This window comes from Mustela lutreola, chromosome 11, assembly GCF_030435805.1.
Source record: "Mustela lutreola isolate mMusLut2 chromosome 11, mMusLut2.pri, whole genome shotgun sequence".
In the NCBI taxonomy this organism is placed as follows: Eukaryota; Metazoa; Chordata; class Mammalia; order Carnivora; family Mustelidae; genus Mustela; species Mustela lutreola.
Window position 1 is genome coordinate 3,827,329 of NC_081300.1, and position 24,546 is coordinate 3,851,874.

General features: G+C 45.0%; 1 protein-coding gene across 5 annotated transcripts in view; it reads right to left on the reverse strand.

Moving 5' to 3' along the window:
- The window catches only part of ZNF407 (zinc finger protein 407), a 440,363-nt gene that overhangs the window by 98,772 nt on the left and 317,045 nt on the right, over positions 1-24,546 (reverse strand). The window contains exon 9 of one of the 5 annotated variants that reach the window (XM_059139576.1): positions 22,219-23,861. The exons of the other annotated variants lie outside the window; for them this stretch is intronic. Within the exon in view, the coding sequence (XP_058995559.1) occupies positions 23,740-23,861 (122 nt within the window). The 3' untranslated portion in view covers positions 22,219-23,739. Of the gene's footprint in view, positions 1-22,218; positions 23,862-24,546 lie in introns of those variants that run through there. 5 annotated transcript variants of the gene reach the window in all.

Consider the following 24,546-nt stretch of genomic DNA (forward strand, 5'->3'; position numbering starts at 1 on the left):
AAATAATCTGATGCTCCGTATCAGAACCCTCTGGCACATGGGCACGGGACAGGATGCAGGTGCAGATGTCCGTCATGATAGGCTCACTTAGGCTCGGGCTGCAAGCGCACCTCGGCGAGAGATTAGCTGAGAGCTATCGGCGGAACATGGCAGACAGAATGTCAGATTTCATACTCGGCGGACGTCTACAGCAACTGACGCCTTGTAGTCAAAGGCTGTTAAATTACCTGTGAAGGGTTACTGGCAGCCCTGAATGTTTTTCTCATTGTTTATTTAGTTCCAAAAGCGCTTGGTCTTTGTGCTGATTGCCCTAACTGACAGCCCAGGAAACTGGGACTTTGTAAACAGGGCACCGCTCTGCTGAATTACAGGTTGCTGGGCTGTAACCAACCTGGAGGCCTGGCCGTGTACAAAGAAATCCTTGCCATGCAGAACAAAGGAGCTTCACAGAAGCGAACGTTATCTCTACCAGTAAGAAAGGTGAAGTAAGCAGAGGGCGCAGGGCGACCGACAAACTAATCCCTCGAACAAGAGGAAATTCATGTGACATAAAGAGGACAAGAGGCTACTGATGAGGAAACAGTTAAGGACCACGGGATTCCCGGTCTCAAACTGCGGTTACTTCCGACGGCAGAGCAGGACGGCCGCAGACACGTGGGGTCGGTCAGTCTGGGACAAGAATATAAGACTCTGCCTCCATCGGGCCCGCCCCACACAAGCATGGACAGAAATGACCAAAATCAGAGTATATGTGTATGCGGGAAAGATTTTAAATTTAGCTGTTACTGAAAGCGCACAATCAAAAAGAGCTCCTAACTTAGCTGGTTAGGAAGGCCGCTCTCTGCAACCTGGTGTGAGGGGAACCCCCTGTCAGCACCGTGGAGCTCAGCTGTGTGTCGTGGACACTGGTTCTAAAAACATACAGTAGGAAAGAAAATGTCACCAAGAACTAGAAGATGCATTGGTATCAGGAACCAATTCTTTTCTGAGCATTACTTATTAAACAGATACCATATGTTACCACATTATCATGCCCCAAAGACCTCCTTTTGCAGGTTGAAATTAGAAAAATCAAGGCTTCATTAGTGTAACTCGTTGATGTTGATCATTTTAGGCTTCTTTTTGTAGAACACTGAAATTGAATCTGCAGAGAAACAGTGGTATCTATAAGGTATTTTTCCCCTGGACTTCTCATGGAAAGTGTGAATTATAATTTAATAAAATCATAAAAGTAAACAAAATGTACCATCTGTGAGTATTTCCCTTTCTCCTGCCTCTTTTTTTTTTTTTTTTTAATTCTGACAGCTCAAAGTAGAGCTTCTATTAAACAAGGCATGTGTGCTTTTATGAATGACCTTCAATCATTGGTAAACATAATTATAACTGACAGATTCTTTTCAAAACTGCTTGGCCATAAGATGTATCTTCCACAAGAGAACTCATGCTTAGATAACTCTGTATTGAGTTCACATCTACACACTATAGAATATTTAAATGTATAACCACAATGTATGGGTTACTATACCGTTCTCTTGGAGCAAAGAGCTACTGTGCAAGCCAATATTGGGATATAACCAGACTTACACAGATAATGTATCGCCATAATTCTGCTTCAATTAAAAGCATATTTCAGCAGAAGCCCAGGATGTCGACTCTCTGCATTTTAATAATGCCAGACTACAACTCTGCTTATGCTAAATGTACATTACTCAAATGGATTCAGAATTATGCTTCATATAAGTAAAGACTGAGCATATTAAGACAAAATCCTGCATAACCTAAGTGTGTATTAATGGCACAGTCCCAGAATCTGCTAACGGTTCTACACATTGGGCATAAAAATCAGTAAATCGATATCATCCACAATTTTACTAATATTTTCATTTCAAACTGTTTCTCATTCTTGTCCTCCCAAAGAGAGAGCAAAGCAGAAGCCGAGCAGAAGAAAGACTTCAGGAAAGCACCAAACTCCATAGGATGCACTGCAACACGGCATACATGCCGTGGAATTGACATCAGCAACCGTGGCAATCCTACATGAGTATCACCTCATGCCACAACCCCCAACTTCCATGTAGAGTATTTTAAAAGTTTTAGAACAAAAGAAGAAAAATCTACATCATCAAGGGTAGTTTTCACTATGCAAGTCATAATGGATGTTACTGAAAGGCATGAACACAGCCTCTGTAAAGTTCGACCCGTCCACACAAGATGGCCTCCTGTTAACATAATCAGGGAATGCTGCCCAAGGTAATTTGATACTTATGAAAAAAAATGAGAGGTCATTAGAACCATCTTTACATGAACAGCAAATTAAACTATGACAATGCCACCATCTTGGAGATCTCTCCTGTTTTAACTCTTTATTATTAAGATTTATACAGGTATGAAGATTTTTCAAAGAGGAAGGGTGGCGACCTGATGCCCACCACAAGATGGGACTGAGGAACGATGGACTGAGCTGTGAAGGGGCCGTGACTCCCACCTGTGAAGTGTTCATATAAGAGGACCAGCACCTCCTTCCCAGGACACACAGGATGCAAGGGCGTGTAATCCCCACTGTATATTTGTGCATTTTTTAGAGTGTAAATATCTTTTCATCATAGCTATTAGAATACAGGTCTGAATACTTATATACATTATGATAAATCAATTCCACAGACACTGAACACAGAGCCAATGCGGGTGTGACTAGCTAACACATGGTCACACTGGAGGAGAGTGGGCCCTCCGTCCACTACGACCGGTGTCTTCGCAAAAAGGAGAAGCCTAGACAGGCAAGTGCACAGGAAGACAGTCCAAGAAGACCGGAGTTCTGTGGCCACAAACAAGGGGTCACCAGAAACTAGCAGAGAGACAGGGACCTGATGCTCCCCCACCACTCAGAGGAGAACAGCCCCGCCAGCACCTTGACCACGGACTCCTGGCCTGTGGGACTGAGACACGGACTCCTGTTGTTTGAGCCCCTCTGTCTCTGGCACTTTGTTACGGTGGCTCCAGCAAACGCATATACAGTACAGTACCTTTTCACTTTTACGATACTAGCAACATCTAGGAAATATTATAAAACTGAAGATGGGCAAAAGGTATTTAGTTACCAATGTTTGTCTCAGTCACCTCCAACAGACTTCATGGAACGGTGTGCTGGCCAGGCACCATGAGTCCGTACGAGAGACACCCTCCAGTAAGTGTTAGAGAACTTGCTGCTGGGGAGGCAAAGGCCGCCACTTGCTGTGCTTATGTCAGAGTGTCCTTGTGGTTCTCTAAATCGTGTTTGATGGCTGTAGCAAAACTGATAACGTCATCTAATGTGATGCCCGATGTACATAGTTATTAGACACGGTGATACTACAAATAAATGTAGGATGGCCAAGGATAGCAAAGGGAGGTGAAGTCTGCATACTTCACTCGAAATGGTAAAATGGTGACAGCAATTAACTGTGCTGAGTTATGTTTATGTAATGCAATAGCTAGAGTCATCACTAAAAATGCTATATCAAAGTGAAATACTCAAAAATCAAAACTGACTTCTAAAACAATGTTCAAGTAAACCACAGGAATGCAGGGGGGAGAAAAAAACCCAAAAGACCAAAAGCCCTGAGAAACAAAAAGTAGGGAGAGCAAACAGCAACAAAAAATAAAATGGCTGATATAAGCCCTAACACATCAGTAATTGTGTAGGTCTAAGTGGTTTAGTACACCAGCTAAAAAGAGATGGTCAGAGAGGATACAAAAACATTTACCCCAATTACATGTTGCATACAAGAAGAATATATGTTTCATTCCAAATATACAGACAGATGCAGGCTAAAAGTAAAGGGATAAAACACACTCTACATAAACAGTATTTTAAAAAAAAGCAGAACCAGCTATATTATCTAATAAAGTACATTTCAAAGCAAATTAAATCACTAGGGATGAAAGGGACACTTCATAGAAACAATGGGTCAACCCACCAAGAAAACACAGCAATGTTGAATGTGTAGGTGCCAAGCAACAGAGCTAGAACACGGGAAACAAAGGCTCAGGGGTGGGAACAGGCCGGATCTGGGAAGCTCAGAGCAGACTAGTTACGACCAGGTAAAGGCAGCGCTGAGAGCAATGAAGGCCTGGAAGATGAAGGCCTACACGTCTCCGGCCGTGACCGTGATGGTCTCCAACTTCAACCCTCGGGCAATGCCAGCCGTCAAAGAGACAGGAACCTAGGACGAGGATGCGCAGAGTTACCGGAAAGGGGTGGGGAGGGAAGGGAGTAGGGAACAAATGGCTTCTGTCCCCTGGACGGAGTGGTCATTTGCACTCTTGTGTTTGGAGGAAGGTGGTAATGGGGCTGGGAATACGCTGGCCCTAATGGTAGGTACTGGCGAGTAACAGCACACAGCGAGAGGTGGTGTGGGCAAGGGCAAAGAGGGCTGGTGTCCCAGTGATGAGGATATTTAAAGGGTAGACAAAGGAAGAGAAGTTGGTGAAAGAGTGAAGGAGACCAAGAGATAAAAGAGGGCATCTAAGACACATGGTGCCTCACCAAAGTAAGTCAACATTCAATCAAACCCTTAATGAAACTGTCCGATTACAAGAATAAGTAGCACATGCCTTGTTCTCTAGGTCCCTACCTGGTAAAAGACCCCGTCACAACCAGCAGCTTGGTCCAGGAAGCCTGTTAGGACTTGTGGGTCCGAGACCCTCTTCCCTTTCCCGAGACCCCAGGGTGGACAGAAGCAGAGGTGGGGGACCTCAGCAGAGACACCCGCCACACAGCCAGGGAACACCATCCTGCCCCCTCTGATGGTCCTTGCAGAGTTAGGTGAGATCTAAGGGCAGCATCGGAAAAAACAAGCGAACTGAACTAGCACTGCAAAAGCGTAAGAGCTACTCTAGCACAGGTCTCACAGCTACAAACCATGCTAAGGTCCACACTCAACCCGAACAAGGTAATTACTACTAAACTAAATATTCTAAACATATCTAGAGTCTCCTAACATAACAGACAACATGTCATGGATTCAATTTTTTAAAAAATCACTTGTCATACCAAGAACTAGGAAAATCACAATGTGAATGAGAAAAGATAATAATCTTATGCCAACAGGAAAATGAATCAGATGTTGGAATAATCTGACGAGAAATTTAGAGCAGGTATCATAAAAATGATTTTACCATAAATTACAAATTCCCCTGAAACAGACAGAAAACTAGTAAACCCCAGCCAGCAAAAAAATGAAAGTTACAAAAAGAAGCAAAGGGGACTCACAGAACCAAATTATACAATAAAAAATTTTGAAACTTATCAAGTGGCGGTGACAGAGGACAGACCCTGTGAATTTGAGGAAAGATCACTAGATTTCCCCAACTGAACGAGAGAGGAAATAGACTGAGGAGGGGGAGTGAGACTAAGGGGCCAGCGGGACAATAATAAAGAATCCGAACACTAATGCGAAATGAGAGGCAAAACTGAAAACATATTTTAGATAAATACCACCTAAACACTCCCCCAGATTTGGTGAGAGAGACCGAGAGATCAAGAAGGAGGTAACCTCGAAGAAATCCATGTGAAGACACATCACAGAACTTTGGGAAATTAGAGACCAAAAAGGAATCTCAAAATCAGCCAGAGAGAAATGATGCGTTACCTATACCGGAACACGAATTCAAAAGAACTCCCATAGCTTTAGAGAGAATCTCCTCATTATGGCTATCAACAATGACAATTTACACTATAGTATTTAGAATTTTTAATGCCCTTTACCAGAATTTCCAAAATGGAAGGCATTTTAAAAAGAGAATTCTCCTTCGTTAGAGATTAAAATAACATCCCTTCCTTTACAAAATTGGGGTTATTACCTGCATAGTATATCTGGACCCAAAAGGAAGACATTCTAACACCACAGGAATCACAGTGATACGCTGCTAAGACCAAGACCCTGGAGCTCAAAGCCACTGTGATTCCTTCGGCCGACCTGGGATCTTACCAGACAGCTTCCTCGAGTGATTCGGACATCAGCACTTTTAACTTGGACACATACTAGATACAAATATTCTATGGATCAAAAAGCAAGAAAATATTAATCTTAAGCATTTGTTTGTAGAAGGAAAACTAAATTAAGTATACGTAATGAAAGCCAACAAACAAAACATTTATTTTTTTATTTTTTTAAAGATTTTATTTATTTATTTGACAGAGAGAGATCACAAGTAGGCAGAGAGAGAGGAAGAAGCAGGCTCCCTGCTGAGCAGAGAGCCCGATGTGGGACTCGATCCCAGGACCCTGAGACCATGACCTGAGCCGAAGGCAGCAGCTTAACCCACTGAGCCACCCAGGCGCCCACAAACAAAACATTTAAAAACCAGGGAACTAAAATGATAGAGAAAAGAGAACTGAAAAAAAAAAGTTGTTGAATCAAACATCCCAGATGCATTTCTAAAATTTTCTTATGTGACAAAGCAAGATGGATTACTATAGATTCTATTATATTTAGAAGAAATTCCAAGGTTGCAAAGGAAAAAAGTGCTTTTGAACCAATCATCGGATTTTTCTTCATTCACTTTCACAGTGTGAAACGGTTTTATTGCAAACCATTTCATGGCCTTTCTGGATGCTGGTCAAACTGGCGTGCCGGCAGAGGACACAGCAGGGAAGGGGCCTGTGGGGCGTCCCCTGGGCACAGCATCATCGAACCCTCTGAAGCCATCCTTCCCAAGACCTGCGGCTTCATTCCCTAAGCGACTGTACTCCATTCTCTTGCAGACCGAGACAGTGGATGCCACGATGGGCTACCCAGTCACTCTCTTCCTATTCTTATTCTGTTCTTATTCTTATAACGGTCCAAGTGGGTTTTCACATGACAGGTGCACTCAGAAAAGGTTTCAGGCACTGACAAGTTTGACCTTGGCTGCAAAAACCGTTCTTGTTCCCCAAAAGCCACAAATATTTCTGTTCACTCAAGGTCAAGAGGTGGCTCTGAGATCCCAGCCTTGGCTCTGGACCGCTTCTCTTCCTGAGAAACAATCCAAATGCAACTAGGTATTAGGCCTGGCCTGCGGTGGGCAGGCAGGTGTGGCCTCCTGGGAGCAGAGGATACAGCGTGCGTCAAGGCCGGGACCCAAGAGCGGAGGCACTTAGGAGGAGACCTGGCATATCTGGTACACACAGGTCTGAGGGCTGAGGTTCATGAGGCAAAGAAGATGGGAGTGGGAGGGATCGGTTCCTGAGGGGCCGACACGCCTCCGTTCCTACAGGAGGCAATCGGAGCATCTAGTGTGTGCCAAGTTCAACACCTGCCTTCGGATGGATCTTCCCTGGAGGAAAAGACAAGCAAGATACCTGGTCCCAAGGATGTTACCTCCTGGTACATGTTCAATTAGAAAGAATATGCCTAAAGATGTTGTATTAGGCATTATTTTGAATTCTTGTAAAGACACTTATAGGCTGAGTTATTTAGGGACTAAAGATGACAAAAAAAGAAAAAAGAAAAAAACAAAACAAAACAAAAACAAATTAAAAAAAAAAAAACCCAGCAGGGAGGATTTTCCATGTATCAGGGAATTTTCTTTTCTTTTCTTTTTTTTCTCTTTTGAAGTAATCTCTATGCCCAACATAGGGTTTGCACTCATGACCCCCAAATCAAGAGTCACCTGCTCTACCAACTGAGCCAGCCAGATGCCTGGATTGGGAATTTTTAAAAGGAAGTTTGTGTTGTTTCTTACCGATTAGAGGAAATACTTCTCATGTAGAGAACACAGAGTTTTAGGAATGAGAAAGACACATCACTGATACCACGTCAAAAGCAAGAAAAAAGATGCAGAGCAAGAACCACTGCAGGAATCTTCTTAATTAAATGAACAATAAAAAACAAAACCAAAACCCAAACTTAGCACTAAAGGAAATGGCTTCCCGAGCTCTGATGAAAGTGGTTTTGGTCGAATCCTGAATCTAGTGAACCTGGTTTTCCGACCTGTTACCTTGCAATAGTGCACAGCAACTGCTGCCATTCCCCAAACCAAATCCACAGATCAAGCCTGGGTCTGCTCAGAAGCACAACACAGTTGGGAAAGGAACACGGACAGGTAAGGGGGTAGGTGATCCATTCTGGTTTCCAAGATGGGTAAGCACATTTTTCACAACCCGACCAAAACGCAGAGAAGCCTCACTCTCCTGGAACTTTCCAAGCACCGACAAGCTCCTGTAGGGGCCACGAACCACTCTCTCCCCAGCGCACGGCAGCGGAGGGCACGGACGGCAACTGGACCGCGGGTGCCCGCGCACCCTGCCACTATCCAGTCCCAGGGTCCTGGATGAGGGCCCTAAAATCAACCGCCCAGCTTCCTCCTCTGTAAAACGCAGACAGCGGGGGTACTTATAACAGAATGGCTGTGAGAAATAAAGAAGTTCAGTGAGCACACGGCTAGAAGGTCGGGGACGTGTGGGACACTGGAACGACACCTTGCCTGCAGACCACGGTCCCAACATGGAGAAGAGGGGAGGACGGGAAGTAGCCCCCATTAAGTTCTTTGGGCGCCTTAGACATTCTACCCTACACATCACACCTACTATCTCATTTAATTTCCTAATAATGCTGTAATAAAGAAGCATGATTATCTAATGGAAGACCGTACTTTTTCTGGGATTTCAAACTTCAGAGAAAACCCCAATCACTCGACTCTACAAAACCAGAAAATAATACGGCTGTTAGAATATGGCATATAAGCACCTGTGACACAAGGAACTGGCTGAGTATGGCATACGATGATCTCACCTTGGGTCCTGAGCTTTGCATAAAGAAGCCAGGCTGCAGGATGCCAACTCCTACCAGAATGTCCATCACGTCAAAACGGCCCGAAAAGGGTACGGTGGCAATGTGAAGTCATCACGATGACAATGACAATGACAATGTGAAGTCACCACAATGACAATGACAATGTGAAGTCATCACAATGACAATGTGAAGTCATCACAATGACAATGACAATGTGAAGTCATCACGCAGTCCAAAGTGTCACCACATCTGATTTTGAACCTTTCTTGCTTACGGAGAAACTTGCAACCTGAAATTTTCGCCTGTACCTACATAGCCAACGGCAGTTCATCAGTAGATGCATGTTTTTAAACCCAGAAATTACAAACACTGTTGAAATCAGACTAATTAAAGCACAGTTTGGCTAGGGAGATCTCGCCTGCAAGGGTAACAAAGGGGTTCCCAAGTGTACTTCATTCAGAGAGGCCAAAATTGGCCAGTTTTCACCAAGGGGGCAGAGAAAATGTTTCAAAGACCCACAAAAACACCACTGAGACAACAGAAATGTGCTAAAATGAATCTCTTCAAAGGCACAGCGGATGTCCATGGTTAGAAAGGCAGGGGGTTCACAAGGACACACATGGGTGTTGAGGCAAGGACTGCTCGCAGGAGGGTCAGGAGCCGCCAGTCCAAACCCAAGACACGGCGTGACCGGGGCAGGGGAGCGGCTGTGACGCACTGGCTGCTGGTTTACAGGAGTGACGATGAGCCTGACAGCGACGTGGATGACGACGGCGTAATCTAAATTTAAAACAGACATGAATGCTGCAGCTCTTTATTCCCTACAACAAAGGACATTTAAGCAAAAAAGGTAATGGGCTTTAAGTACAGACATATAATTTGACTCACTTTTGTTTTGAATTCTGACTGGCAGTTGGTTTACTAAAACCCCCAACCAGCATCTACATCTGTGTAAAGTTTTGCAATCTCGAACAGTTCCTTTGAAATTAAAAATTTACTTGGAAGAAGAGGTCTGAGATATAAAATACTACCCTTTATTATTAAACATAGCACGCTGACAATCTGCTTGAGGTTTATTTAGAAAAGGAGAAAAATTCTACTAAACAAAGTATGTTATATATAAATATTCCCAATATTCCCAGGAAATTTTCAGTCACCAAAAGGTCTGATGGAGAACAAGGCAGAGGTAACACACTGGGAGACAGGTGTCCTCCATGTGTCTAACCTTCCCATGAAAATGTCTGCATCCCCACTCAAGCCCTATCTGGCTGTGCCAACCATCAGCCCCACAAGTACCGAGAGAGGTCTTCTGTGCAAACGGGGTGACCTTCCTCCCCAAGTTAAACGTTACTCTTCTTCCGTCAAGACCATGATGAACACCGCACCTCTGCTAGAATCTTAAGCTTCACAAGGTCCTGCAGTCACATCCCGAAACGGGAGGAGAAGCCTCGCGAGCTGTGGTTTTACTCATTCACTCGCTTCCTGCCAACGATTATGAGGTGCGCTTACCAGGCAGTGGGCAGAGCGGCCGAAGCAGACGTGTCGATCTGGCTCGTGCCCAGAAGGTTTTAGCTTCCTTGTCCGTCCGCCTGGAAAGTTTTGGCGCCAGGTATTTGCGTGGTTGGTTCGTCATCACGCACAATACAGCTCACGTTTCCTCCTCAGAGAGACCCAATGTGAGTACTGAACTCCAGGTAAGCTCTCTGGAACTTTCCATCCTTAAACCCTGCATTCTTGCCTGCAGAACACTTCCCATCATATTAAACTAGCTTCTTGGGTGTATTTGCTCGTCTGACATCTTTAATGCACACGTACTCACACACTCGGGAAGTGCCGGGGACAAGAATGACGCTCCCCTTTGCTGCCGCCTGACTGTGCTGTGAGCCAGCACTTACACACGTGTTGCACACACGGGAAGAAAATGAAACACATACTTGATATTAAACACACGCATCAACACACTCATTGGGGCCCACAGGTGAGGCATGGGCTGTGGTTCTCCAGACAAGGGAGAAGCTGACAAACACTGACTGAGGGGTTCATAGGAGGCTTCACAATGCACAGTGCTTGAGCTCGTACTGACAGTGTGTCCCTTCCACCGAGGGACAAGAAAGCAGAGGTTAGAAAGGCATTCTAAATTCCGTATATAAAAACAATGATAAACATTTTCCCCTCAAAGGACTCTTATCATAATAAGAGTTGCCATTTGTTAAGTACCCAGCGTATGCCACGAGTGGAACTTTCCATATATCACCTCAATAAATCTGGAAGATTAGTACTATCACACATTCTATGGGAAAGAAAACGGATGTTCAGAGAGTTTAAAATACCCGCCCAATCTATAAAAGCTCCTTCCATTATGGCACTACCTTCCTCCCATAATAGAACCCATCTTCAAATTATTCTGTGAATAAAATAGGAACTGTCAGTGCAGACATGCAGGGAAGTCACTAATTAGATACTTACTACATAAATATCTTTATGTTTACACAAACTGACATTTTCAAGTTCCTAATCTCTATTAAGAATAACAGATTGTAACCCTCTCCGGTTTATTCCTCAAAACTGTTTCAAAACTCAATCCCTCATCTAGAATGTTCCATTAAGAAAATACAGAGAGAAGACAGTGAATCACTCAAAAAAAAAAAAAAATCAGAAGTTAATTTAATTAATGCAACACAGCCCAGAGAAGCTGGCCACATGCATGTCCTAGATGTACAAGTATCTGCCCGAGGCTCCTGGTCGACCAAGGGCCGTGCGAGACAGTCTGACTGCACTGGTGTGGACTAGCTGTGGGCCTGACAGGAGCACTGGCATGGCCAGGGGAAGGGCAGTCAGAGAAGGAAAAGCCCACTCGGTACTTGGAAAAGGAAACATGGGCATGGGAGTACTGTGCTTAGCACCACCAGAGAAAGAGGTGCCCTGGAGATGGCCTTCAGGGGCCATGGGACCATGGGGCTGGCCAGGCTACTGCCTCAGGCTAGCACAGCAGAACTGTGCCTAAATTCAACTCAGTGACCCTGTTCTGGCTTTAAACTCAGTGAAGCAACATTCTGACCATGATTTGGCTTCACAAGCAGATTTGTTGAGTGCTGACAGAAGTAGTCCTGTCTACTTGACAGTAATAGTTCTCACTTTAAAAGAAAAACATTTTAATTTATATAATTATCTTGCAAATTTTAGTTATGGTGGCTCTGTCAGATTATCTCTGGTTCTCGATAAGATCACGTTTCAAGAACTGCAAACTGAGGGCCACCTCTGGGAAGCCAGTTGAGAGCCCGCCCCTCAGGTCCCGTGTGAGACCTCCACACCAGAACATCACTTCCATGCTCCAAGCCTTCCTTCTCCCCAAACACATTCCTCACGGCCTTCCAATCACTGCTCGAAGCTCGCTCCTCCTTTAAGCCAGCCCACATACGTGCTGCACAGGGGACACTGCGCTCCCCGACAGCGACACAGATGGGGGTGCCAAAGGGAATATGAACCAGGGTGCTGAGAGACACAGCCGTGTCCACTGTCACAGCCGACATCTTTGCATCAGCTGGAGCGGAGGCTACGGGTCTACATCATCCACGTGATAGAGGACGTATACCACCTCCCTATGATATGGCGGGTCTGTCCTCCATCTGTCTACACCGGCCGGAGCTGCAAGTGTTACATTCGGACAGTGACAATGTGATCCGAGCCTGCACGGTGGGCGTGTACATTAGACTGGGCAAACGGTAAAGAGGCTGATGAAATCTGGTAGAGACAACTGCAGGCTGACACCATGAGGACATGGGGACATTGTCACATGAGAAAAGGATACTATAAATTTATTCAGTTTAATAAACAAGAAACAACCAGATTTATATTAACAGGATACTGGGGATTTCTCTTTTGCCCTTCAGTTTACAGTCTAGGGAAGAAGCAGTTTCTCGAGATGGATCAAAAATGGGGTTAGATTTCTAACAGGGAGCTTCAGAGAGAAAAGAACGAGGAAGCTGGGAAGATACAGGGAAAAATATTCTGTGTCGACCTACAGAGGAACGTTCTGGAACTGGACCAGTGGGCTGCAAAGAGAGGTCAGGAAGACCCGGTCACTGCTGGGGTTGGTGGGGCAGCCGCGCGTCCGCAGGTGGAGACGGAACAAGAACAGAGCTTTGCCGGCCCTGCGAGGCCTGTCCCAACCACAGGCTTCTGTGTGCTGCCTGGCTCGGGGTCTGCCGGCTTCCCAAAGCCCTGTGAGGAGTGAGCAGACCTCCAGCACAGCTGCTCCGGTTCTCACGTGGCGGGACTCTGGGTAACTTCTACCACCACTTTGGAGAACAGAGCATTGGAACCCTATTTCTTTGAGAATTTTACCGGTGGAACGTAACCCCACCGCTCCTTACCCATTTCGCTGCCATGCAGCTCCTAGAAAGAACGGTCTTGCTTCACAGTGAAGACATGCGGGAGCACCGATCATTTCAAACCTGACTCCCTGGTGGACCTCCCTTCAGGTGCTGGCCGTCTTGTTCTCTCATCTCGAGGGTCCAGACTTTTTTCCCCCAGTCTGTTCTCTGCCAGATGGACTGAACTCCCCTTCAGTCCCCAGGTCCTTCCTGTGCCAGCCCCCAAGTACCACGTGTGCCCCCACGCCCCCAGGACTAAACCACCCCCTCCAAGGCCACCGGAGGTCCCATGGATCGCTCCCTAGATGTGTGCACAGCAACACTCCCAAGCTTCTCCTGTCTCTTGGTGCTTCTGGTCCCGGCACTGCCTTTCACCCTGCCTGCCTATGAGTGACCTTCAACTGTCCCTCAGCATTGCCCTCAGGATCCATGAGCCATTAACAGTTACCTTTCCCTTACCCGCATCATGAGGCCACACTCAGGTCCCCACCCATGGACCAACCTGTTCCCCCACCACTGCCGCATCTGCCTGGCTTCAGGACCCTCTCCAGGATGGAACGGAGTCACACTGCTTGGAGCTCCGGTCAGAGTGGACGCATTCTTGTGATAACTCCCCTTCCCGTCCCACCAGTGAGCCATCTGCTCTGTTTGTAGCAATGCATGTTACGGACTGTAATGGCACCCTGGAAGGCCAATGATGATGAGGATGAAGTTCACGGTAGCTAAAATGGGCTAAAGGCAGGGCCTTAAGGGCAGAAATTGTTTAAGAATAGCCCTTCCCCTGAGTATTAGGGGTGATGTGATATTGCGATTTATAGTAAGTCATCTGGTATTTGTCCCCATTCCTGGGGAACAGCCCCTAAAGTCCTATAATTTCCTAAGTGATAAGAGCTCTAGAGCCATCCTTTGTTCCAGTGAGGTGCCTTTGGGCAGGCCCCTGGCTAGTTCCTGAATGGAGCGGGTCCCCAGAAAGAACAAGCCATCATCAGAGGCTTAGAATTTTTAGCCCTGCCCTCTACTTCTCGAGAGAGTGCGCTAGAAATAGAGCTAATAACTAATCATGCTTACTTAAGGAAGCATCCATCAGACCCCAAAAATGTGGGATTCTGACAGCTTCCAGGTCGGTGAACACATCCAAACACTGGGAGGGCGATGCCGACACAGAACTCCCCCTTCATGGAGGCCACTGGGAGGGCGATGCCGATACAGAACCCCCCCTTCATGGAGGCCACTGGGAGGGCGATGCCGATACAGAACCTCCCCCCTTCATAAAGGCAGACACTCGTGCTGGGGCCCCTTCCAGATTTTGCCCTGTGTACCTCTTCATTGTTCATCTGGATCCCTTGTCACATTCTTCAGCAAACTGGTAAATATGTGTCCTTGAGTTCTGTGAGTTCCTCCAGCAAACTAATCGAATCCCAGGAGGGCATGTGGACACCTCTGATTTATAGCCAACCAGTCAGAAGCATGACAAGTGGGACTTGGGACTGGTATCCGAAGTGGGCAGAATCTTGTGGGACTGAGCCCTTAACCAGTGGCTTGCGGCACTGTCTCCAGGAAGACGGGGCCAGAATTGAGTTCAACTGTGGAATGTCCCGGTGGTGTCGTAGAGCACTGCCTGGTGTGGGAACTCCCACCCTCCGGTGTCACAGTGCTGTATGTGGGGTTGTCGTGTGAGAGTAATGGAGACAGAGAAGAAGATGCCTTTTATAACTCAGATAACACACCTAACGAATGAATTTTTCAGCCAAATAATGTCTATTGCTATATGCTACATGCTAATGCAAATGATGTCTATTGCTAAGTACAGTTGCTATATACAACCTTATCCTGAATTTTTAAATATATGGATATATGTGTCTTTATATTTATAAAAACGCACTGGTTTCTCATCCAGCAAAACTTCAGCCTTTGGTAGCAATGCAAGCTTCAAATGATAAAATTATTTTTTAGATAAAAAAAATTCAGGCTAGTTGTATTCATTAAAATATTAATAATTCTTGTGTGGTCACAGTGTCAGTCCTTCTTAAAGTACTGATTTCCTACTAAAGGACAAAGAAAACCTTCATATTATTTTTTCTTTGTCCAATATTTATATTTTATACTCTTAGGCTGAAGAAAACAAGCTTAATAAGATAACTGTATTGACATAATCATATAGCTGTTTATGATACAGGTTAAGCATAAACAATAACAACCTCACATAAAGAGATGAGTGTAATGCAAGTATCCGTGTCTATTTTAAAAAATAATCATTGTAGAATAAATCTGGTCTGTTTCTCCTAAATACCTGTTTCTGGATGAGATGGTTTTGGAAATAATTTTAAGCAAGCCAATTGATTAAAAAATGTTTTTCTAGCTCATACTACATGCTGAGATTGGCCCTTTTTTTTTTTTTTAAGAGCATTGTTTTAAAATCTTGAACAACTTAATGTCAGAAAAGTGAAGAGAAATTTAATTAATTGAGGTATTTACCTTCACTGTAATTAAGTAAAATATGTTGAAATACATATTTATGTGTGCCTGCATGTGTACACACGGACACACTCACACACACACATTCCCTTCTTTCTCTTCCTTTGAGCCCGTTCTTTTTTTCCTTAGGGAAAGGTCTCGGTTTTCCCCTGGGTGTGGGGGGTGGAGAGTAACAACGGTGCCCTTAAGTGCACCTGATTTCTCTTGCTGTCATGAGATCTATCAGAAATAAATTTCCAGTCTATACAATGACATAAAGATAAGGTATTGTATCTGGGCTGTGAAAGATACCAGAATACTCTGCTGTCACATTCTTGTAGCATTAAAACAAATTTTCTGTATTTCTTTACACAACCATATGGAAATCTTTTCAAGTAAGTATAATTCAAGAACACGAAGAAGCGTTTAAAAGTACCTCTCTAAATAAAGCATACTGTTAGGAACTGTTGGGCTTAATGACACGAAGATGGGAACAGTTTTCTCAAGAAAGTTGTATGTAGTCAGGAAGACAATCCTGCCCACGACAGAAAGCGAGACAAGGAAAGTAAGCACTGCCGAAGTTTAAGTAGCCTGAGATGTCTCCCTGGAGGTGAAGAAGCGCGTGGCGAGTGTGCTAGTAGGAAACACAGATGCCAGAATCCACCAGTGGGGCCGGACTGCCTTGCCCCAGGAATCCAGGGTTTTTGGCCAGAAGGCAGCAAGCCAAGTAAGGGCACGAGGCTCAGAGACAGACGCAGAGAGAAGGCTGGCTTCCACCCTGCATGTGACCGCCTCCTCCACCCCTGCCCCGTTGTCATCACCTCTGGCCACCACCATGCTACCCCTGAGCACTCCTTTCTCTATAAATAAGCCAGGGTGACTTTTTTCAAAAGATAAACCAACACAGCCTCCTCCTCTCACTCACCCGTCCCGTGGCTCCGCAGCTTCTGTCAGAGCCAGAAGAAACTCCGGCAGGACCCCTGCAGATGAGGCCTACGCGGCCCACCCATCTGGCCCCCAGGTCGCCCTCTGCACACCCAATGGCCGCTCCGCATGTTGCCCCACAACAGACCCACAGGGCTCCTGGGAGGTGCGGAGATCACGGCGCTGGGGCTGTGGCCACGAAGGCGAGGGATAACCCAGGACAGACACAGACACAGAGCCCGGCACACACCGAGGGGGAGAGGTGCGTGCGTCAGCTGCCCAGAGTTCACAGACAGTCTCGTAAATGTGAGCAAACTCACTAAGTTATCCATCCTTTTATTCTTAATGAGCTAGTCCTTGCTCTAAAGCGCTCAAATGGTGTCTTCTTGGCTTTGCGGGCTGCTGGTCACCTGGGTGTCCATTTCCCGTGGATGCTAAGGGGTGGGGGCACTACGCTGGGGCGGGCGACCTGGGAGAACTCCCCGCGACACTGCTGCGGCTACTCCAGCAACCCCGCGTGCCGCTGTGGGGGGACCGGTATCTAGCATGGATGTCTAAAGTTCCCGTCATGTTTTCTGGCGTGCGATTAAGTATGCTGAGAACTTTCTAGGATTGCTGGTTCCCCACCTAGAGCCTACCCTGTATGACAGCCCTAGTCTCCAGCTATCTTCGGTATTTTCATTAACAATTTTTTAAAAAATGACACTCATAGTGATTATTTTTATTTAAAAAGTCTGCATAGTTCTGAAAGTTAATACCTATGAAGAAAACTTACTATGAAAATGAATCAAAGCTAACGATGAGATTAAAACCTACATATAAAGATAGTTAACACTGAAAATGAAATAAATCTACAAATATGAAATTAATAAAAAGAGAAAAGTGTATGTTCAAATAACATGCCGTGTTTCTAGGTTTCAAGATCACACTATGAGGTGATCAAGAAGAAATATGGAAACACTGACAGTAAGGCACCAATCCCTGAGAAGAGAAAGCAGTGCGAGGCACAGAGCCAAGTTGTAAGCGCACTGAGAACCCAGGTGGCATGGGACACCGCACTCAGGCTTCTGGAGTTCGCCCACTTTCTACCAGATCCCCACACAAAACTGTTCAGGCAATTCAACAGGGTGACCATGTGACTGAAACCTAATGAGAAAAGAAAGCAAGCACAGAGCTGGAACAAAGCAAACGACCTTGGCCCTGGACCAAGGGAACGCCCTGGTTTCTCCTTACCTGCCCTCGTGGGGCCCTGTGGGGATTGCTACTGTTTACAAGGGACTGAAGAAGTAGGGAACACCTTCTGCCGGAGTCTGTTTAAAATGTCTGCTTCAGGGGCACCTGGGTGGCTCATTAAGCCTCTGCCTTGGGCTCAGGTCATGATCTCAGGATCCTGGGATCAAGTCCCGCATCGGGCTCCCTGCTCGGCGGGGAGCCTGCTTCCCCCTCTCCCTCTGCTGTTCCCTCCACTTGTGCTCTCTCTCCTTCTCTCACTCTCTGTCAAATAAATAAATTCTTAAAAATAAATAAATAAAAATAAAATGTCTGCTTCATACAGAACAACACAAAGGTGTGCAAGCGTAAAAGTCTGGAGACATCTGGGAGCATCCGAGCACCCCAGGTTGTTCAAACTCTCATATGCTGCCCTGCCATGCATGGAGGGAATTTAGACAATTACTCCCCGTTAAAATTCAGCAGGGAGCCTGCTTCCTCTCTCTCTGCCTGCCTCTCTGCCTACTTGTGATCTCTGTCTGCCAAATAAATAAATAAAATCTATATTTTAAAAAAAAAAAAAAAAAATCCTTTATAGGTGCTGATTCCAGAACCGAGAAAAAAATTTTTAAGAAGGTGCACATGAAGATATTAAAATCTGAATCGTGGTAGCAAATTTTCAGTATTGACGATCAACTCAGTCCCAGTAAAGGCAGTAGCAAAAGGTCAAAACAAAATCATTAAAGAAGTTTCTGAAGCTTCTAGAAGCCTCATTAAAAACCACATCCTGTTAAAAGTATGAAAGCCCTGGAGAGTCGAGTGAGAGAGATGAAGTATGTGCGTTCAGAGTATCCCCAAGAGCAAGAAGATGGGAGACCTCCCCAGGTTCAGAGAGAACTTAATTCCAAAGCTACTTACCACAGAGCAAAAGAAAGGCAGTAGGTGTCTTAAGGACGGCCTCACGAACACACTACACGCAAACACTGGTAGCGAGAGATCCGGGAAGGGACTGATGTTTCCCGGCTGCCATATCGGCCGCCCCTGCCCTGGCAGTGATGGGTCTGGAACACCGGAGCTGTGGTTGCAGACCGTAATCCCTCAGCCCTCCTGCGCCCCATGGGACTGGGAAGAGAAACACGGGGCACCCTCCCGTGGGCGGCCCGCTGCTGTGCTCTGGCCCACGTCCCCTGGAGCCTGCTCCCCAGCCATCGGTGCCCGGACCACCCCCGCTGCCCACTTCCTGTTGGCTCAGCTCTGTTCTACTGCTACTGGGAAGCCACTTGGAGCCATTGGCCTATCTATAACTAATGGGAGGTCACAGAAAAACTCTACCCATTTCTTGATTTTTGCTATTATGTGACAGTTTGATTTTCGTTCTCTGCACTGTCTCTATCCCTAGAGGGAACTGGTCACCTCGAACAGATTGAGTATTCCTGCCCCCACCAAGGTTGTGCTCTTGGTGTCCATGCCCCTGTGCTAAGCTCAGATTTCAGAGAATGTTCAGGATGCCATGGGCTTTCAGCCGACTCCGTGATCTCATCAGCGGCAGGGAACAAATGTCCTGTTCATCCAGAGCCCCTCATAGTCCTCTGTGGGAAAGAACATTTGAGGAATGGAGTTTGTTCCTAACTTGTCTATACCTAGAACTCCGAGCCTTCCTAAGCTGTAAACCCTCCTGATGGTCTCTGACTCCCCCAAAATTATATGCACGCCTTTCCTTATAACTGCAATGAATGAAAGTTATAGAAGAGATTACCAGGAGATTTGGGCTATAATGGAGCATTATTTGTAATTACACATAATTACAGTGTATCACCCTGGGAAGACCCAGGGAGCTCATCTATTAAAATTTCGTCCTTTATTTTACACTCAGGGAAGTAAAGCAGAGAGGGCCTCAAGCCAACAGTGACCGTGAGTAACAGGACGAGGCTCCAGGACCCCCAGCTCCGGGGGCAGTGCGCTTGTCATTTGTCAATTTCCCTCGCTTCTTAAGAGTTTCCAATGGTTCATTACATGTGTTTGATTTCAAATGTGTGCTTGCCTGAAACATACCGACTGAAAACATAAAACGGCTTACGTACTACTTCAAATATCCTTGCTCTATTCACCACCAGCCACATAATTCCACTTCTAGAGCCCTTCTACTTCTGGTTCCCTAACTTCTATAAATCAGCACAATGGCTTACTGTAGATTTACCTGATTCTTCAAGTTTGCTTTCCAATCTTTGGACAGCCCTTTCTTTTCCTATGCCAGCATGCTAATTTGTTGAAATAGAATCTTTATGTAAAACATCTTAAGAGTTAAAAGTTACAGTTACCTTATATGGTTATCTTCATTTTTGACTTTCTTTTTCAGACTACATTAACTCTGATTTGAAATCTTATTTTGAGGACAGATCATCTAAGTGTTGTTTTCTCTCATTTCTAGTTAAAGTTAGCTGAATTTTTACACGGCCTTCTTATACACGTCTCAAGCGTTTACATTTCAAGGTATTGCCGCTTATTTTACACCCCTGCCCAAAATATTCTCTTTAACATATCATCTTCCCTCCCTCTCCGAAAAGGTAAACTTGACCTGTCTGTAGGATAATCGATGAAATGTGATGAGAGTTTTGTTTTTTTTTTTAAATATAACTTTCAATACTACAAAAAAATATTTCAGAATGACATATTAAGTAAGAAATTTACGTGGTATTGTTGGGAATCCCAGATACATTATATGGGAACTCAGAACCAGACCAATAGTTTTGACAGAACTGAAACTTTAAAGGGGTATCTACTGATACAAAGCTTTGTATAAGAAAGGGATAGCTGGGAAAAAATCAGCTAAAACCCAGCAATCCAGAACATGTGGCTTTAAAAATACACCGGGCAGCCTGAGTGACAAGGCCAAGTGGAGTGAATGTCAGTGGACACCTTACAGTAACAAGCACAGATTATAATAAATTAGCAGCAAAATAAGATATTCCCATGGCAGGTATAATGAAAAAAGTGGCCCGTGAGCAAAAGCTCCCATGAAAGAAGATTAGTGGACAAAGGGTTACGAAAGGAATTCCCTCTTCAATAGTTAAAGCAATACAAGGAAAAAGGAGGACCGGTCACAAAAGAATACCATCTTCCTCGAGGCAGCAGAGATTACCTTCTTTTAAAAAAAGGAGCTCGGTAATCCGTGCTTCTGACAGGCTCCTGGTCCACTGCCGACCAAGGGTCCCGGAGTCTATTGTTAGCTTTGCACGATTGTTTCACCTTGTAAGTCATTCTCTCTCTCCCTCAATAAAAGAGGCGGTTGAAAGGTCATCAGAGAAAAGGAAAGGGACTGGAAGGAGTGGAAACAAAGGGCTTGGGGGAAGATCCAGGGCTCCTGGAGAGGCTGGAGCAGAGCTGCTCAGGCTTCGCTCCCACTGAAGGAGCTCAGTCCTGCCCACCTGTCTGTCTGTCCAGAGCTGCTGAGAGCCCAGCTGGGTGCTGAGGCCACGCTGGCTGCGGGAAGCACCCCGCCCTCCAAGAGGGAGTGAGCAGGGGGGCGGGGAAGGACTCGCACCCTGCCCACCCCGGGGTGGGCACCTGCTGCTGCAGCCCGTGCCCAGACATTCATGTCTTAAAGATTTTTCAGATTTATTTTCTCATACAAATGATGCCTCTTCACATCACACCCCACTGAAGTACTTCATGCACTTTGCCAAGTCCGGCAGCGCAGCAAACGAGACTCTGAAACTCCCAAACAGGCTGCAATCAACAAGCAGCGCCGGCGAGGCACAGAGACCACCACAGACCGGGGCCTCCTTGACCGACAATCCTTTTAACTCTCCCAGGTCCCATGCAAGCAGTTCGGCTACCATTAGGGAATACAATTCACTAGGAAAGAAGGAAACGACATAGAAGAGCCTTGTCTACCGGACCCACACACTTGCTTTCCCCCTTTTTGAAGATGACGCAAGTAAAGACGGAAAGCCCAAGGTGATTCCTGGAACGGCTTCGGCGCGGCCCAGCTTGGGACAGAGTGGGGGACGGGAGAGCAGCACCTGCCCCCTCCGCGGATCACACTGACCAGGGAAACCAGTTAGACCACTAAGCCTCACTTGGGGCACTAAGACAAACAAACATTTTTTCAATGAAAAAGCTACTTGAGAATTCTAACAGTATTAAGCCAAAGAGGATCAGCTCATATGATTAAACTCACCTAAAGAGAATTAAATTTAAATGTACTTAAAAAGTCTCACTCTTAAAGACAGCAACATAGATTAGTTGCTCAAAGTTGAAGCTTAAAAACGGCCACATATTTCAGTCATGATTCCCAGGATATCTGGTGACCTTTATTTTTTTGAAATCTGATTTTTTTCTACCATATTTAGGCTCAAGTCATTTGTTTTTATTTCGAATGCATCTCTAATGTAAACCAAAACACCAAAGTCATTTTCAGTTTCAATCCAAAAAGGCAAAAACAAGAGGAGAAGCGTACACGTCGTCATAAAGCACGCATGAATGTTTCCAATATGATTGTCAGAATGTATGTCTTATTTAGAACTAAGATACAAAGTAAATAAGGAAATTAAACAATTCAAAATGGGGTTAAGATATTTTCCCTCTGATGTTTCACATTTTCCGACAATTCACAAAATAAAGTACATCTTTTAAAAGGGCAAATTTGAAACTAAAAGTCAAATAAAACATGCTTGACGAAAAAAGAGCAATTCAAAGGGTTTGTTTATTTTTCCTGGGGGCAGGGCAGAAAATAAATTCCCTAGTTATGAGAACCACAAGGTTCTCCCAGCCCTCGCGCAACAGCTTTGTGAAACTTGAAACCTCCGTCTTTATTCACACTGTTATTCACAAAACTTGAAATGATTCTCTAGTTTGGAATACATGGTTTGAAATGGTTTTTTCCTTTTTCCATTTTAGTCTGTCATATCCGATGTGTCCTTGCACATGGGTCTCCTTGTTCTTGCTGTACACGTGCTTTTGCAGGCTGCGCGCCTGGATGGTGCTGCTTCAATACAAGTTCATGGCTAGGGTCCTAAAACCATCCTCACCTGTCAGCCCACCCTCCAGGCGACGACTGAGGTGAGGCTGTTGCGGACACAGATACACGGCCTCCGGCAGCCCTGTCTAACTTCAGAAAGGAAGGGCAGTGTTAGGGCGCCTGTCACTCAGCTGTCACCCGCAGGCTGAAGGTGCACAGCAAAGAGAGCCAGAGAGGCAGCCCAAAGGCTGAGAGGCGGCAGAAACCCGGCTGTGCTGAAAGGGAAAGCGAGAGTGTGACGGAGAGCAGTGTTCCTAAGAAAAGACCGTTTTAATCACTGTGTTCTTAGTAAGAGCCCTTGCCTGGTTCAAAAGGGGTAAGAACAGAGAAAGAAGCATATTAGATTAAAGACAAAATCATTAAAAAATTGACATATTAAAACTATGTAAAGAATTAGATTCATTTGACATTGGTATTCATGAAGAAAATTTTAACAATATTATAAATAAAATTAATAAAAGAAGGCGAAAATGAAGTCTTTATGGGAAATACTGCATGCTGTCATCGGCTTTGAGAATACGAGTCAGGAATTCTCTCTTCCGTCTTTAATGTTTTCAACATTAGAACTGATGCCGCCACATATTTCAATGATATTTAAGCTATGACAGCAGTTTTCTAGGCAAGGGACACTTCCCCTTCAAGAAGCAAAACTCTTTTCTTTTCCCTAAATAAGCATAATAACACGGGCATGCTGTTTGTGAGGGAAGGAAAAAACAGAACCCGAAAAAACTGCTGGAAGATCTAAGAACATCTGCAGGAGACACCAGAATCTATTCGGGGGTTATAACAGATTTTTTTTTTTAACATTAGAATTTCCATTAAATCTTTTGCAGAAATAAATTCCAGCTCCCACTTTCAAAAACATCTCGAAAACATGGATGGAGGGTTTTAGTTCTGATTGGCTCTTCAAGTCTAGGGAGTCCTGGAGGTGAGGAAGCAACTCGAGGCGCACTGTCTCTGGGCTACCGAAGTAATTCAGGAAGTGTCTTACTGCACCTGCTACAGACTAGGAGAGATGCTTATAAACCATCACCAAAGTAACACGAATCCGAAGTCTATTCAAGTAAGCAGATGAACAGAAAGAGTTCAGCATTCCTGCTGTTGTAGGTGAACCAAGGGCTTGCATTTCTGTCGGGGAAATACAGATGGAGACAATAAAAACAAAACAAGACAAAACACAACAAGAAACCCAGGGCACACTCCTCATTTTCACTCACAAACTGTGAGCAAGGAAGGAATCCATGATTCCCAGAGCGGAGACGGTTCTTGGCCACGTTCGAACACTGGCGTGGCACTCAAACTGTTTCCTTCAAACTGCTTTAAAACTAAACATAGGCTTTCCCCCCTTCTCTGCTAATTACACACTTTTCTGTTAAAGAAGCGACCCTTTATTGCTCGTAATTTCAGCTATCACTTGCTTGGGCATCTTCTCGGATCAATAGCACATAGTTAAGTGGAAGAAAAGGCTAAATGTGATTGCTATTTGCAAAGCAAGGATTAATTTTTAGCTTTTAAGTGCTCTTGTGTTTCGTGTTAAAATAAATTAAATTCCAGTCACAGGTTCAGGGTAGCTACACATTCAGAGCTTTTTGTTAAATATCTGTCATTTTTTACATGTTGAATCCTGGCATAGGTTATAATAAAATCCAGTGTGCATTCTGCAATTTTCCAGGTGCTGCTGGTGGCTATACATCTTGGATGGCAAAACTACATGGGTTGTAGCACCATAAAAATCAATAAATATTAACCTTTTCTGGAACCCTGTGCACGGGTGCTCTATCAATTGCTGTCAGGTAACAGAACAGTCAGTGAT